Source organism: Lipotes vexillifer, unplaced genomic scaffold (assembly GCF_000442215.2).
Source record: "Lipotes vexillifer unplaced genomic scaffold, Lipotes_vexillifer_v1.1 scaffold450, whole genome shotgun sequence".
Taxonomy (NCBI): Eukaryota; Metazoa; Chordata; class Mammalia; order Artiodactyla; family Lipotidae; genus Lipotes; species Lipotes vexillifer.
In genome coordinates this window covers 247,972-263,831 of record NW_006794180.1, presented here as the reverse complement: position 1 = coordinate 263,831, position 15,860 = coordinate 247,972, and the positions used below count along the sequence as shown (strand labels likewise).

General features: G+C 39.1%; 2 protein-coding genes across 3 annotated transcripts in view; one reads left to right on the top strand and one right to left on the bottom strand.

The window, feature by feature from the left end:
* The window catches only part of NAPEPLD (N-acyl phosphatidylethanolamine phospholipase D), a 42,833-nt gene extending 33,275 nt beyond the window's left edge, over positions 1–9,558 (top strand). The window contains exons 4-5 of one of the 2 annotated variants that reach the window (XM_007467050.1): positions 3,420–3,534; positions 9,264–9,558. In XM_007467050.1, the coding sequence (XP_007467112.1) occupies positions 3,420–3,534; positions 9,264–9,392 (244 nt within the window). In that variant the 3' untranslated portion in view covers positions 9,393–9,558. The remainder of the gene's footprint in view (positions 1–3,419; positions 3,535–9,263) is intronic. The other variant, XM_007467049.1, reaches the window with a different exon arrangement.
* A 4,019-nt stretch (positions 9,559–13,577) lies between these two features.
* The window catches only part of ARMC10 (armadillo repeat containing 10), a 30,229-nt gene continuing 27,946 nt past the window's right edge, over positions 13,578–15,860 (bottom strand). The window contains exons 5-6 of the mRNA XM_007467048.1: positions 15,070–15,141; positions 13,578–14,141 (exon numbers count right to left, since the gene is read on the bottom strand). Coding sequence (XP_007467110.1) covers positions 13,890–14,141; positions 15,070–15,141 — 324 coding nt within the window. The 3' untranslated portion in view covers positions 13,578–13,889. The remainder of the gene's footprint in view (positions 14,142–15,069; positions 15,142–15,860) is intronic.

Sequence of the window (15,860 nt, the reverse complement as noted above, 5' to 3'; positions counted from 1 at the left end):
TCCTGCTACATAATAGATTAACTGGACTCCGAGTAATCTGTGGTTTTAAAGGTGGACTTTGTTATACATTGGGTGGGGGGTTGGTGGGCCAGAGGCAGTTAAAAGTTTTCTTTGAATTTTAAAATGCTTTAATTACAGTCATATCAGTTAAATAATTATTGTAGTTACTGAAATTATATTACCAAGAAAAAAGGACGATGGTTTAAAGTATTACTCTGCCTAGCCCGAAGTTCGTGTACTGTTCCAACTAAAGGTAAACCTATTGGCCAGTACTCAAACCTGACTCTTGGTCTTTCTTTCACGTGGAGGATACTCTCCGTGAGTGGAATGCACCCATGCCCTGTCCCGTGTTTAGTGGAGAAAAAGGGCTTGGCCTATATAGCATCAGTCCCTTGTGACGGTCTTACTGCAGGCAGCACTGAGGTTACTCTGCTAAAGACATTGCTGCACTACTTACCACTTGCCCTGCAACCTCTCTGTACTGATTGCCTGTCTTCAGAGCACAGAGCAGATAAAGGTCACACGAGCATTTGAGACCCAGGAGACCCATCCGGAGACCCATCCGCTGCCTGTGTTTTCCTTAATACTGCCTATTTAAGGAAAAAGCGATTTTCAAGAATTCAGTTAGATTTCAGTCAACTCTGGTTGATATGTACAAGTTAAGAGAAAATAAACACTAAAAGTAACAAAGTAGGGGCTAATTTAAAAAATGTTTTATTTTCTGAAGTGCATGCACAGACTCATACAGAATGGTATGTAGGATGGCATTTTATTTAGGCGATCCTACAAACAGAACACTGATACATAGATGAACTGAGCAGATCTGATCATTGGTTTCCATCAGATTGTTATACTTACTTTTCATTAACTTTTTAAGTTCACCAAAACCATTTCATTGCTAAGTATATTAATGCTTATTTCTCCCTTTTTTCTAGTTTCTTCATTTAAGGGACTAGATATTTTTACCTTACTAAAAAATTATAAGCCAGTATTAGTGCTTGAATTTCACTTTTCCACATAATTCTAGTTCTGAATTCTAATGAAACCTCTTAAAACATCAGTCAACCTGTTTACAAATCAATTTTATATGGTATCGATCCTTATTCAATATATGTTCTTAGTATATTAGAATACTTCTTACTTGTAATTGTGAGAATAAAATTTTCATATGTAGAAATATACAGACTGGTCATATACAGGGGATGATAAAATGTGTACAGCCGAAGTACACAAATGCACTCACATAATTCCCCCTGGCTTCTTGCACTGCAGCTGTCTTGTCACTAAGATGGGAGAAGGATGGGGAGGGCGGTGTTTGCTCTAAAGAATTAAATTGGTAGTAGCCTCTACTCTGTATTCCAGTTCTCTAGTCAGTACTAAAGTTTTATTTTTATTTTATTTTATTTTATTTTTTTTTGGCCATGCCGCATGGCACGTGGGATCTTATGTTCCCTGACCGGGGATCGAACCCGTGCTCTGTGCATTGGAAGCCTGGCGTCTTAACCACTGGACCACCAGGGAAGCCCCAGTACTAAAGTTTTAGAAATGTTGTTATCAACAAAACTTCAGAGTAGTCTGTAAATGTAAGATGATCACACCCAAAACGATTTTCAATAATCTGCTTAGAATGTTTTCACCCTTACTTTTGGGATCTCCTGTCATCGGGCATTCTATCCAAGTCGGTTAGGATTTTAACTGTTTATTTTAATTTGTATACCAGAGTAAACATTTTAATTTTATTTCAGACATGAAAAGGAATATGTCTATCCCTTTGATTTGAAGTAGGAGTTTTAAAAAAATCAATAGAGAGAAACAGCCAAAACTGTTTTCATCTTGCCCTGAATTCTAAGTGTCAGGAGATAAAGCGTCTCTAATCTCTTGTTGAGAACACAGTGGCTTTGTTTTGGGGCTCCCATCAGGCCCGGCAACTCCTAACAGTAAATAACAACCCTTGTGCTGTGCAGATGGATGAACTTTTCCATGACGTGTTCTACAAAGTGCAGCAGCCCCTCTGCTGAATCCAGATCCCTTAATCTTCACTGCAGTGTTCATTGCCAGTAGCAGACCCAGGATATAAATAATGTGAAGACACTGTTGTTTTTCCTCTTCTAAACTGCTGGCTGGGGGGGCTTCCCTGGTGGCACAGTGCTTAAGGATCCGCCTGCCAATGCAGGGGACACGGGTTCGAGCCCTGGTCCAGGAAGATCCCACATGCCGCGTAGCAACTAAGCCCGTGCGCCACAACTACTGAGCCTGTGCTCTAGAGCCCGCGAGCCACAACTACTGAAGCCTGCGTGTCACAACTACTGAAGTCCACGCGCCTAGAGCCTGCACTCTGCAACAAGAAGCCACCACAATGAGAAGCCCGCGCACTGCAACGAAGAGCAGCCCCTGCTCGATGCAACTAGAGAAAGCCGGTGGGCAGCAACGAAGACCCAACACAGCCAAAAATAAATAAATAAAATAAATTTATAAAAATAAATAAATAAGTAAACTGCTGGCTGGGCAAGCAAAGGATTTGCCTGTATGTAGTACATTTTACTTTTGTATCAGAAATAATTCTTTCTCCTGAAAGTGTTGGCTTTGTCAACTCGCTACTCTTTTGCAAGAATTCTATGAAGCAGCTGCTGTACTTCATGCTTTGAATGAATTTTGTCTTGTTTAATCCTCACAATAGCCTTGTGAAGTGGGCATAGTTTCTATTTCACGGACCAGGAAATTGGCAGCTGGAGAAACTGAAGCAGCTCCAAAGGCATTCCCAGGAATTGGTAGAGCTGGGATTCACGCCCAGGCCCCCTGCCTCCAGAGCCCGTCTCTTCCCAGGCATGAGGCAGCCTTTCACATTGCTAAACTCTATTTAGTGCCCCTGATGTACCCTTTCTTCTTGCCAAACCAAACACCTCATTCATCAGTTGTATGGTATTTAAATAAAATCCTTGAATAGTAACTGGATTTTTTTTGCTCCTGATGTTACAAATTATACACTAATTTTTGTTTCCTTTTCACTTTAGCATGTTAAAAAATAAATTGTTTCAGCAAGGTTATTTGCAACTGGAGTTTTGATTTCTAGTTCTTCACCCATTATTCCGTTTCTTTCATTCATACCAGGATTGCAAAATATCTGCTTTTTAAAGTAATAAGATATCTTCAGAATAAATCATCAGTAAAATAAAAATACATGTGAAACAAAATCCTACTATTCAAAGGGAAGTTTTGCTTGAGACTTAGCTACTGTTACAGCAGTTTGTACAAGAAAGATTTTTATTTTTTTCCAGCAGAAAAGTGGACTGAAGGGAGATGGTTTTGCCTACTGTGATTTATTCCTGTGCAGAATGTTAAAGGTTGATTACATGAAGCAGTAATTAGAATTTATTGTATACTTAAAAGCCCAGGTTTAATAAATTACTGTGTTTTATCAGGTGGTTTATGAAATACCAGCATGTAGACCCAGAAGAGGCTGTAAAGATTCACATTGATGTGCAGACAAAGAGATCTGTGGCAATTCACTGGGGAACTTTTGCCTTAGCAAATGAGGTGAGTGTGATTGTGGTAACAATAACTCGTTACGTGTCTGACCGATGATAGGATTGATCACTGTATCCTGCAGTGTGTTCAGAAACCAAACTAGAATCAGAACCTGCATGGTCATCAAGTGAATTAGGGTGGTAAATCATGTTAATTAGTAAAACAATATTTATATACAGTGGAAAAAAAAATCCTCACTGCATGTTGTTCTTTTGGCTTATTTCTGTAGTTAATGAAGCATGTGTTTATATAACCAAAAACGTGTGCAGCCTTAGTAAATAGAAAAATGAACCATCATGTCATCCCTCTCAAGGGAGGCTTTTGTTCTGGCAGAAGATACAAGACATGCACATAATTACTCAGAGTGTTGTAAAGTGGGACAGATAAAATGGTCTCAGAGTCAGGGACTGTTACAAATTGCAGGGATCAGGGAGAGCTTCGCGGAAGAGTTGACATTTGAACTTGGCTGTGAAAAGGCAAGGAGGAAGGCATTTCAAGAGGAGGAAAGTGTGGGATTGGAGGCAGCAAGCATGGGGAATAGTGAGGAATCGGTTCAGCCAGAGTATGGATGATAGGGAGGGCAATGGGGGAAGTGAGGCTGGACAGCTTGGAAGTTTTCAGAAGTATGTTATTCATCCAGTAAACACTGATTTGGTGTCTGCTGTGTGCCAGGCATTGGGATAAATGGTGGTTTTATTCCTAGACAGTACAGAAGAGCTTATTTTTCCTTAAGGTAGCTGAACCCTGGAACTCTGCTACTAGCCAGAAGCTAGTGGGATCAAACAGAAGCTTAGCAAAAAGCATTCTCTCCTTTCCTCGATCCAGGGCCTGCCCTAAGCAAAATTTAGAAACAGATGACTGAACTTGGCTTCTTCTCTTTTGCCCTGTGTGGCATCTTCCACATTCCAGGGCCTCTCTGCAGGAGCCCTGTGCTTTCATGCTGTTTTAAGCACTCCCTCTCTGTCCTCTTTCTGGCCTGCCCTCTCCCTAGTTGCATCTTATTCCAGAATTAATACACTGCCTGCCCCCTGCCGACCCCCCCCCCCCAAATCAGAATTCCCGTTCCGCAATGCTGTGGCCCTGAGCCACGCTGTTGGGGGACAGAATGGAATCAATAAATGAATGTCCACGGGCATGGAAAGGGTGAAGAATATGATGAGTGTGTGTGTTTCTGTGTTTGTGTATTTGGAGAAGAGGGAAGTTTGGTACTGGTTTCCTTTGGTTTACCACTATTATTTAGAGGCAGTGTCTTATTCCGTGTGTGTGTATGTGTGTTCCATATGTATATAGGTAAATTTAGATATATGTATGTTTATGTTCTATATATATATAACATATTTCAGCAACTTAGATGAAGTAATAGTATTTTATTAAACCTTGCAAAGAGAAGAATCAAGCATGACTCCTAAATTTTTAACTTGAGTAATTGGGAAGGTGGCTATGTTCTTTACTGAGATGGCAAGATGACGAGAGGAAGAAAACCTCAGTCTTCAAGAGTTATTATGTTATTCAGCCTTCAAGAACTACTCCTGTTTTAAATCTAAACTTCATCTTTATTTCTTAATGAAATACAAAATACACTCTCATTTAGTTTTTTTTTTTTTTTTTTTTTTTTTTTTTTTTTTGCCACACTGTGTGGCATGTGGGAGGGTCTTAGCTCCCCAACCAGGGATCACATCCATGCCCCCTGCATTGCGAGTGTGGAGTCTTACCCACTGGACCGCCAGAAAGTCCCTGAACTGGGCTATTGTTGAGGCAGGAAGATAAATAGTATGAGTTCAGTAGAAATATGGTGGCAAGTGTGGGTAAGTAGAAAGGGGGAGGAGGAGGGTCAGTGGGGGTAGAGATGTTATAATGGACCAAAAGAGAGGTGACCTGGACTAGCCTCAGAGCTGAAAGCTGTCTCGTGTAGCAGTGTGCCTACCTTGGGGTGAGTAGGGAATCTGATTGGCTCAAGCAAATATGTAAACTGATCACATAAGTCAATATGTTGAGAATGACAATAAGTATTTACAAGTAAGGCTGAAAAGAATGATGAGGTGATGGATTGAAACTGGATGTATATATCAGTGTGAACTCATGCTTAAAATATATCTATATCCATAACTATATCTAAGTCCAGAGATACAGAATCAGTTAGAGATATATGTGTGCGTCACGGAGCACAGGCTCCGGATGCGCAGGCTCAGCAGCCATGGCTCACGGGCCCAGCCGCTCCGCGGCACGTGGGATCCTCCCGGGTCGGGGCACGAACCCGCGTCCCCTGCATCGGCAGGTGGACTCTCAACCACTGCATCACCAGGGAAGCCCTCATTTAGTCTTTTTGACATTAGTTGCATAAATTGAGAACTACGAGTTTGCTAAATAAATTATAAAGTACATGGAATTTTGGGGGAGGATGTTTAGCCTATGCTTCGCAAACAGTTTTAAATGATTTGCATGTAAATAGTTGTAATAACTGCTTCCTATAATATAAGCAGCTTAAGGATGTTATTGACTTGGCAGCACTTTAAAATTGTACGTACGGCAACATCTGATTTATCTAAGGAATGATGAGTGAATTTCCTAAATAATGTATTTAAGCACTTCAACTTAACTGACTAGTTTTGGTAGAAACAAACTGTAGGCACTACATAATATATGTTAACTTCTTAAATGATCAGGGTCTTTATTTTGAGTCTCTTCTGTTGGAGTAGATCATAAAACAGTGACCCCCTTTGAAAGGGAATGTATGAGCTGTCTGGGGCTGGTTGCCTGGCCCTTAATGGGTCCACACTGCTGGGAGCTTCTGCTTTCACCACTTACTCTTTTTCTTTTCCCACATCTTTATTGGATTAAAATTGCTTTACAATGTTGTGTTAGTTTCTGCTGCACAGGTATATGCATACCTATATCCCCTCCCCATCCCACCCCCCTAGGTGGTTACAAAGCACCGAGCTGATCTCCCTGTGCTATGCGGCTGCTTCCCACTAGCTGTTTTGCACATGGTAGTGTATGTATGTCAATGCTTCTCTCTCAATTTGTCCCACTCTCCCCTTCCCCCACTGTGTCCACAAGTCCGTTCTCTATGTCTGCATCTTTAGTCCTGCCCCACCACTAGGTTCATCAGTACCATTTTTCTAGTTTCCATATTATGCGTTAATACACGGTATTTGTTTTTCTTTGTGACTTACTTTACTCTGTATGATGGACTCCAGGGCCATCCACATCACTACAAATGACTCAGTTTTGTTCCTTTTTATGGCTGAGTAATATTCCATGGTATATATGTCTCTAACCTACTACCTTGCTTTATACATATTGTTTGGTCCCATGGCTATTGGGCATTTTTACCTTCCCTGCAGGATTAATGTGCTTGCACTAAGAGATAGCTATCAGTCACTCAGAGGCTTTCTTGCCTACTTACAGAGCTCCCTTCTAGATGGTTGAAGCAGCCAAGAATTGACCTATGAAGAAACTCAGAAAGATACTGCAACATCAAAATCTATACTAAATTATAGCTTATAACTAAAGTTACAGTTTAGGAAAGACATTATTAGTGTAGGGCAATTGTGTAAGTGTGTTGTTGGCCAAGACTTGTAGAGAGAGCACAGGGGAGAAAAAATTTAACAGAACAGTTATTTTTCATTGGGAAAGAATTTTGTCATTTTGAAATCTCTTAAAAATAATTTTGCAAGGGAAGCTTCTTGACTTAGGCTATTATTTACAGTTAAATCTCATGGGGGATATATTAGCAATCTCCTATATGCATAAAAAAGACTAAAAGTGGATTCCTGTTGTCAGCTAACCCATTAATAAGTGGCTGTCTCTAGGAATACCAGGTAACTAATGCACAGTTAACCTCAGTTACTCCGTAGTCAGTGGGAAGGCATCCCTGACCCGCTAAACATAGCCATAAACCTAGAAGTGAGCAGGCGGGGAGAAAAGACCCACGTGTGGCCAGTAACTGTTAGCAATCTGTACATCTGAAGCCACAGAAGACTTGCCTGGTTTTCCTAGTACATCACTGGCTGGCCCTTCCTACTCTCTGCTGCTAGTTCCTCGTCAGCAGTGAGTGCCTTAGGACTCAGTCCAGGGGCCCCATTTCTTCTCTAGTTGGTTACTCCCTTGGGCATGTCATTAGTCTTATGTCTTTAAGCACCATCTACCCACTGTACCTCTCTAGCCCAGGTTTCCCCCTACAATCCATGTTTATGTATCTAGCTGCCTACTTGATGTCTCCAGTTGGATGTCCATCAGGTACCCAGAACTTCAGTCTAAAACCAAACTTCCTGATCTTCCCTCAAAATCATTTCTCTTAATCTCAGTAAATGGCAACACCCTCCTTCCAGTTCCTCAGGCCAAACGGTTTACTCTCTCTCATATCCTCCCTTCAGCTTTTCCCCACATGCAGTCAGCTCATCCTTTAGATTGTATTTAGACTTTGAGTACCTCTTACCCCCATCACTGATGCCACACTGCCCCTTACAGTCTGTTCTCAACGCTGCACAGGGCAGCGACCTTTACCCCTTAGATCAGATTGTGACACTCCTGTGCCAGAAGGACCTGCAGGTTTCCATCACACTCCCAGTCAAAGCCACAGCCCTCACAGCTGCCTACAAAGCCTGGTGCAATCTGCTCCCTCAGGTCTTTGTTCAAAGGTTGCCATCTCCAAGAGGACTTCTTAGATGGTTGTATTTAAAATTAAACCTCCACCCCCGACACTTACCAACTATGTTCTCCCCAGAACATGTCACCCACTCAGATACTGTTTTCTTTATTCATTTCTTATCTGTCTCTGTATTGGGATGAAAGCTCTAGGAAGGCAAGGGTTTTTATTTACTTCACTGACCTGGCCGCTCTCTGGGTGCTCACCAGCCATTGCTGCATGGAGGGTAGAAGCAGACTTACCACCAGCGATCAGAGTAGAGACTGTTTGATTTTTATTTCTGCTTTAACATTTTACAGCTTTTCTAATTGAAATTGGGGAAAAAACCCTTTGTGTAATACCTGTTTTTTTCCTTTATTGGCTGTAAAACTAGCTACTATACACTGTAAATATTTAGCTCAAAAGAGAAATAACTGGTGAAATGATTTCTTTTATACCTTTTGCTTTCTTTAACTATAACACATTCAAGTGGTTTCAATTTATTTGGTAAACATTTGAGTATGTTGAAACATTCTTCAACAGTGTGCTGTCTTTTTTTTTGAGTTATGAAAAGGTGAGGAAACAAAAGGTAACGCCACCTGTTAAATCTCTTTTCCTCAGGCTCCTCTTCAATCCACAGACTACAGAATCAGTATTTGGTTGGGGTCTGGGGATGACAACCCTTCTTCAGCCAAAAATATTTTCTCTAGCGTTTGCTTGTACACACATACTCTTCCTTATAATGTAAGTTTCTGTGTTCTCCCAAACTATTGGTAACACTTAATTTTTAGCATTGATTCCATTTCGACTGGGATTTCATGTAGGGAAATAGTGATCAGAGTTCATGCAGTCTAATAATGCTCAATCTAAGTTGGCCAAATTTGACATGCATGGTGTTACCCGATTGATAAATATGACATTTCTATTGGCTTAATGATTCTATATTAGAAAGTATGATCGACTCATTTGCTAATGCTTCAATGAAAAGGAAGAGCATTACTTTAAGTAGGCTGTGTTGGTTATTTTAGTTTGAACTCTTGTTTGACATATCCCCCCAAATATATGTATGCTTAATCTTTTTCCATTTTTGTTTCTCTCTGCCCTTTGCCAGCATTACTTAGAACCTCCAGTGAAACTGAGTGAGGCTCTAGAAAGATATGGACTTAAGACTGAAGATTTTTTTGTCTTGAAGCATGGAGAGTCAAGATACCTTAATACTGATGATGACAACTTTGAGTAAATATGAGCACAGGAGCTTTTAATGAAAAAGGCATCATCTGATATAAATCTAAAAAGACTAAGAAATTCATGAATATTACGATTTTTACGTTTGGAAACAACTTCTGCAGGTTTGTAATATGATTGCCAGTTCTTATAAACAGAGTTCAGAGGTGGGTCATTTAAATAAGGTCATGTTTCAGTGACATAAACATTGCAATGGAATTTTTTTTTACTAAATCATTCTACTTCAGTGGTAGAGTTTTTTTTGTTTTTTTTTTTTGTGGTACGAGGGCCTCTCACTGCTGCGGCCTCTCCCGTTGCGGAGCACAGGCTCCAGACGCACGGGCCCAGCGGCTGTGGCCCACGGGCCCAGCCGCTCCACGGCATGCGGGATCTTCCCGGACCGGGGCACAAACCCATGTCCCCTGCATTGGCGGGCGGACCCCCACCCACTGCGCCACCAGGGAAGCCCCTAGTGGTAGAGTTTTGAGATTATGAAAAATGGATTTTAAAAACTCATTTCTGTTCTTCTATTCTTAGGGGCCTTCTGCATGGTAAGTCAAGGCTGTCTACCTACCTAGATTTTCTCACAGGCCTGCACATAGAAACATATTTCTTACAGTCATGTTAGAGCAAATGATGACATTGATTCCCCACATGGTTATATGCCAAATGTTAAGAGATTTATTTTTTTAAACGTAAAAACAGGAGTTTGGGCTAAGTTACCATTTTTTTTTTAAAGAGAGGAATAATATACTCTGTGGCATATCTACAATCCCCAAATCAAAAGCCCTCTGAGCTGGGCAGAGGAAGGGGAAGTGTGGTTATGAGAACATGATTTGTGAAATGTTTTATTTTTAATCTAAAAGTCAGACCTGCTCAGCACAAATATAGCTGCAAGGAAATAATTTACAAAGATAAATACAGATATTAAATGTTAATAGACCATATACTTTGAGTTAAATTTTATACTTTCCATATTCCATCTTCTCTCTCTCTCTCTCTCTCTCTCTCTCTCTCTCTCTCTCTCTCTCTCTATATATATATATATATATATATATATATATATATATACTCATTATTTTTTCTGGTTTCTTAGCTCAAACCCCAGTGTGTCAGTGAGCTTTATAAATATTTTCTGTTTTACATGATTCTCTTATATTTTTGTATTACACGATCCTTAAGCACGGTTCTACTTTTATTAAGCCAGTGTGGAATATTAGTGGTTAAAAAAAAGACAGTGATTCTGGGAGTCCACTGCCCTGAGTTTTAGTCCTAGACAGGCTCTACACGCACTCCATTACTCTGAACCTTCCTTAATGAGAGAGCTGATTAGAGGCCCGTTCTGTCTTCCCAATACAGCCTCAGTGAAATGAACTTTATTCATACAAAATAATCAAAATAGGTTTTCTACACCAAATGCTACCCAGGTAGTGCCCTGTAATTTATTTTCACGTATATATATGCACGTTAGCCACTTAATCTGACTTTTAATCCCGCTTCTGCCTTGGATTTTCTGTCACCTAAGCTCAGTGTGCCTCAGTGTCCTCATGTGCAACGAGGATGATTTTCACCTACCTCCAAAAACTGAAGAATAAATAAGTCTTTTTTTAAAAAAACACTTTGAAAATATAAGGGAGAAAATGATATCTTCAGATATCACTGCCTAATACAGATAGGTAGATTTGAAAGTGGAAAATAGGCTAATGCTTTTGATAATATATAGTCAAGCATATAAGGACATTGAGGACTAACAACTTTCTCTCCCACATTTTGTAAATTTGGAGAATAGCCAAGATAAATGTAAATAATACTTATCAAAATTTAGCATTTTTATCAACAAAGATGCAAATCTGTCAAGGGGAAATGTACATGTAATATAGGTGAATGTATATGATTCGTGGGCACTAAAAGCACAAAAAATTTCCCCATAAACCTTCAGGAAAAAAAAAAACACTTTTTCACTCCAAAGGAACATTTAGCAAACAGATGGGAATCAAGATGTTTGTTTGGCTTATGGTGGATTAGCTTTGGCATGGGTTGCCCTAATACTAGCCATAATTCTGTGGTCACCTTCCTTGCTGCTGCACGCCAGACGGAAAATTCATCTCTTACCTCTGCTCTATGAAGCAAGCCAAGCACATCTTGCTTAATTCTCTTTGAATGGCCTTAATGTTAATTGTGTATTCACATGTACTGTTTAACTGAGGGGTCTCCAAGCACTTTAAATTTTGTTCTAAGTTCCACGTAATTGGGCCTGCCTCATTTTCTAGGCTTCCTCCAAGCTGTAATTTTTAGGACCATTTGCATTCTTTCCACTTTGACATTTTGTTTGTTAGGAAGTACATTGAGTTTCATCTCTCCTGTCTACATTTTGAAGCCTTTTATGTACAAAGCAAAACCAAATTTTGAAAAGTAAGACTAATCCACTCTGTTCCCTCCATTCAGTCTAAATACGTGTCATAATACCTTTTCGTTTGTCTCATCCTCTAAGTCAATTTCATTTTCCTCTTTGATTAGCCAGCATCCATACCAACATGTAAGATTTTATTGAAATCCCTTTCTCCCGTGATAACTGAAGAACACTTTGAAACTCACTGCCCAAGAGGGTGGGACCATCAGTTAGGAGAAAGCCCACCTAAAATAGGTAAGATGTGCTATGACCTACCTAGGTAAAGATCGAACTGTGCACTTTCCCTGTGGAATTCTTTCTAGATGACCCCCCCCCCCGTGGGACCATCAGTTAGGAGAAAGCCCACCTAAAATAGGTAAGATGTGCTATGACCTACCTAGGTAAAGATCGAACTGTGCACTTTCCCTGTGGAATTCTTTCTAGATGCCCCCCCCCCCCCGCCTTTCTCTAGCGTTTTGACATTTCAAACTCAATGCTCTGATCTCCAGGAAATGTTATTTGTTCAAACTAATAATAGAGGAAAAGAAGAGAGGGTGTTTTAGAATCCAGTGCTGCTACCGTACATTGAAATCAAATCTTCGTTTTAATGTGTGTACATTTTGAATATATATTTTCATTAAACAAGGAGGAAGATTAAGCAAAATTGCTATAAAGAAATGTGCCTTTCAGGGAGTTAATACTTATGTTTGCATCACTTGATAAATGATCCTTATTAGCCTTCATAATGTACATTATTTAGAATTTTCACATTTTCATCATATTTCTACTGTAAAAATATGTCTCCCAAGTTTCATTTCTGTATTAGGATAACCCTGATAAAGCACATTTTCTGTTTGAGGATTTGTGACTTCCTATGGAAATCTATGTGTTTACAAATGAAATTTAAAGCTTTGCCTTAAATACATGACTAGGAAAGCTTCTGCTTACAAATTGATTTACTTAATAACTAAGCATGGTGGTGGTTATGAACTTGATTACTACAAAACCTGCAGGGGGGGGATCCTGGCTGAATTCAAATATATCAATAAATTGTTAGAGTAGCTTATGGGATAAAAATACTGTTAAAAATAACTGCTGAGAATTTTTCATATCTTATAATTTTAATCATGTAAAATTTGGGTGAAAGTTAATGAATAAAACTTCTTTCAGTTAAGGGGAGAAAATAATCCTGTGACATTTTTCTTTTTTATTTAAAAAAATTATGAAATTTATGCCCAGAGTAAAAAATTCAAACACTAGAAGAAGGTGTACATAGAAAAGTCATTTCCTCACTCCCTAATCCTATTCTCAGGAGTCTGGCTTTCATTCTAGATATATATACCAAAGTGCCTATATATGAAAGAAGTGTTCTGTCCATATATAAGCATAAATTTTTTGATTTTAAAAAACCACAAATGGGGTCATATTTTTCTACAACATGTATTTTGAAAAACAACCATATTTCATGGATGTCTTTCTACATCAGCACATTCAGACCTGCTTCATTCTCTTTAAAGACTATATAACTGATTTAACCAATTGCCTTTGCCTTTGGATGGATTTTGATTGATCCCAGTATATTATACATATCAAACTGAATGGGAGTGGGTGAGTACTAGGAAACATTTCTAACAGTTTACAGTTTTCATAGACTAGAATAGATTCTAATGATTAGAACAGATCTGAAAGAGTGGCAGGTGGCCTTAGGAGTATGGGATCGATCTCATCACTACTAAAAGAACAGGGTCCTTCCTAGGGTGCTTATGAAACATACTGCTGCTGTCCCAGATGCATAACTGCAAATCACTGCCAACAGTGGAAGGGTAGCTTACACATAAAAAGGTCACTGTCACTCCGTGTAGAGGAAATAACTGAAGTAGCTTAGCAAAAAGCAAAATAAAAACAAAATGGTTTCAGAACAAAAAGCTCTTATATTCTTTTGGTATCAATAAAATGGTCTGAGACCAGGGCAAGTTGTAGCTGTGTTAATGATGGAAGGTGATATTTACTGTTTGTTTAAATTCAGCAGTTGAAAGAATCCCTTTGTAAGGAAGGTGAAAAATGAGAAGTTTATGTGTATTATTTCTAGACTGCATTACTCTTTGGAAAAATATGACCAACCACTTAGAATTTTGGTATCATTGTTACCTTTTCCTTCACATCTGCATCATGGTGATAAACTAAAGCTCTCATTTTCTGGGCACATTCTTCTCCATATAACAGGTAAAACAGTGAACCTTCAGTGAAAGTTGGCTGAATAGCTAAATGGCCTTCCTTTTCGAGGCAGGTAGTTATATTCTGAAACAGTGTGAGAACTCGAAGAAGAATCTCCTTTGCTACATGGCCATCATAAAGGGAAAGGAATGAAGAATCCACCTGAAGTAGGAAACAATGAAAATTAAAAATATACAAAAACATTTTCCATGTGTATGTTCACATTTTAAAGCTGTAGTGAATGCATTTAAAAAATCTTGTCACAGAAAACTGTCCCTAAGACTGCATAACTTAAATGTGTAAAATTTGAGGCACTCCTACGTCATATACTAATGGAAAAAAGAGGTTTTGTGTTTTAGCTAAAAAATACTATTTCCTTGGAATCCTAGAATGCAGTCATTTGGAAAAACACCCATTTCCTCTTTAAGATGCATCATAATCATATATAGTCATCATGGAAACTCATTAATTCACCAAAATACTAAGTGCACACACTGTGCAGGGCATAGGGCTGAGCAGATGAATATGACAGGGTCCCTTTTCTATAGGACTTGAGGTCCGTTCTACCCCAGCACTACCTATGCTTCCTTCAAAATACCACAGCTTTTAACTGCTCCTTTCTTACACATTTTTGTCTCCTCTCCCTAGACTGTAAGCTCACGAGGACAAGTACCATGTAATGCTGTACTCACTGGTGTATCTTGGCACTCAGCCCAGCATCAGGCACATACTGTGGCCTCCATAAATACTAGTGTTTCAGTGGATACTAAGATACACTGAACATAAGCAGGTTAAATATAAAAGATGTGATGATATATAAGTACCCCAAATTGGACAGAGACAGAAAAATTATAATTCATTATTGCTAGGGAGAACTTTTCAAAATGATTTTTAAAAGTAAAATACATTCATTTCAGAAATTTTAGGAAATTCATATTGGCCAAAAAAAACCCCAAAAAACCCACCTCTAATATTGCTCCTCAGAGCTAATCCCTGTTAATATTTGAGGTAAGTCCTTTCCCTCCAGATCTGTCTGTCCAAATCTATATATTTGTACGGACAAAACAGATATGTAAGCTACTGAACTTACTTTGGCACCAAGGAGTCCATCTGTCATGGCTGGATTTTCCGACAAATTCAAAAGCAGTTTTAAAACTTGAACCTGAAATAAGAACATTGGTTTATTTCAGACTAGCAAGCATGGGTTTTCTCTCCCTGGCATGCTGTCCCCCAACCAAGTCCACATTTTAAAGTCCTGCCTATTCTTCAATGTCTGACTCAAATTTTCTCCATTCTACGAAGCTTTCTCAATTCCTCTTATTTAAAACCTTAGTTTTCTAATTATACTGATAGGGAGACAGGGAGAAAAGAATGAACATCTTAGCTACCCACCCCTGGCGCACAGAAATACCTAACACAGTAAGTTTAACTGTGTTACATAAATAATCTTTATTACGATTACTGATAAGTGAAATACGATCTTTAGAACAAAAAGAATCTCTCAAAGCTGTTTCTACTTCAAGTATGAAAATTTGGGGATAGTTTGGTTATGAAGACTAACAATATGGTGCTTTATACTAGGTTTCTATGATTCTTGGAGCTTATTGTTTCTATATGAAAAACTGTACAATCATTTACGCAGTGACACAAATAATAAGCAAACAAATGTTATCTTATAGCTGACTAGCCAAAATATCAGAACTCTTACCACTTATAACTGAAAAGTCAGTAATGAAATCATTCAAATGGAATTCTTCCTTTAAAAATGCGAGTCGTGGTGCTTCACTGGTGGTGCAGAGGTTAAGAATCCTCCTGCCACACAGATGCAGAGGACAAACGTGTGGACACGAAAGGGGGAAAGTGGCGGGGGGGATGGTGGTG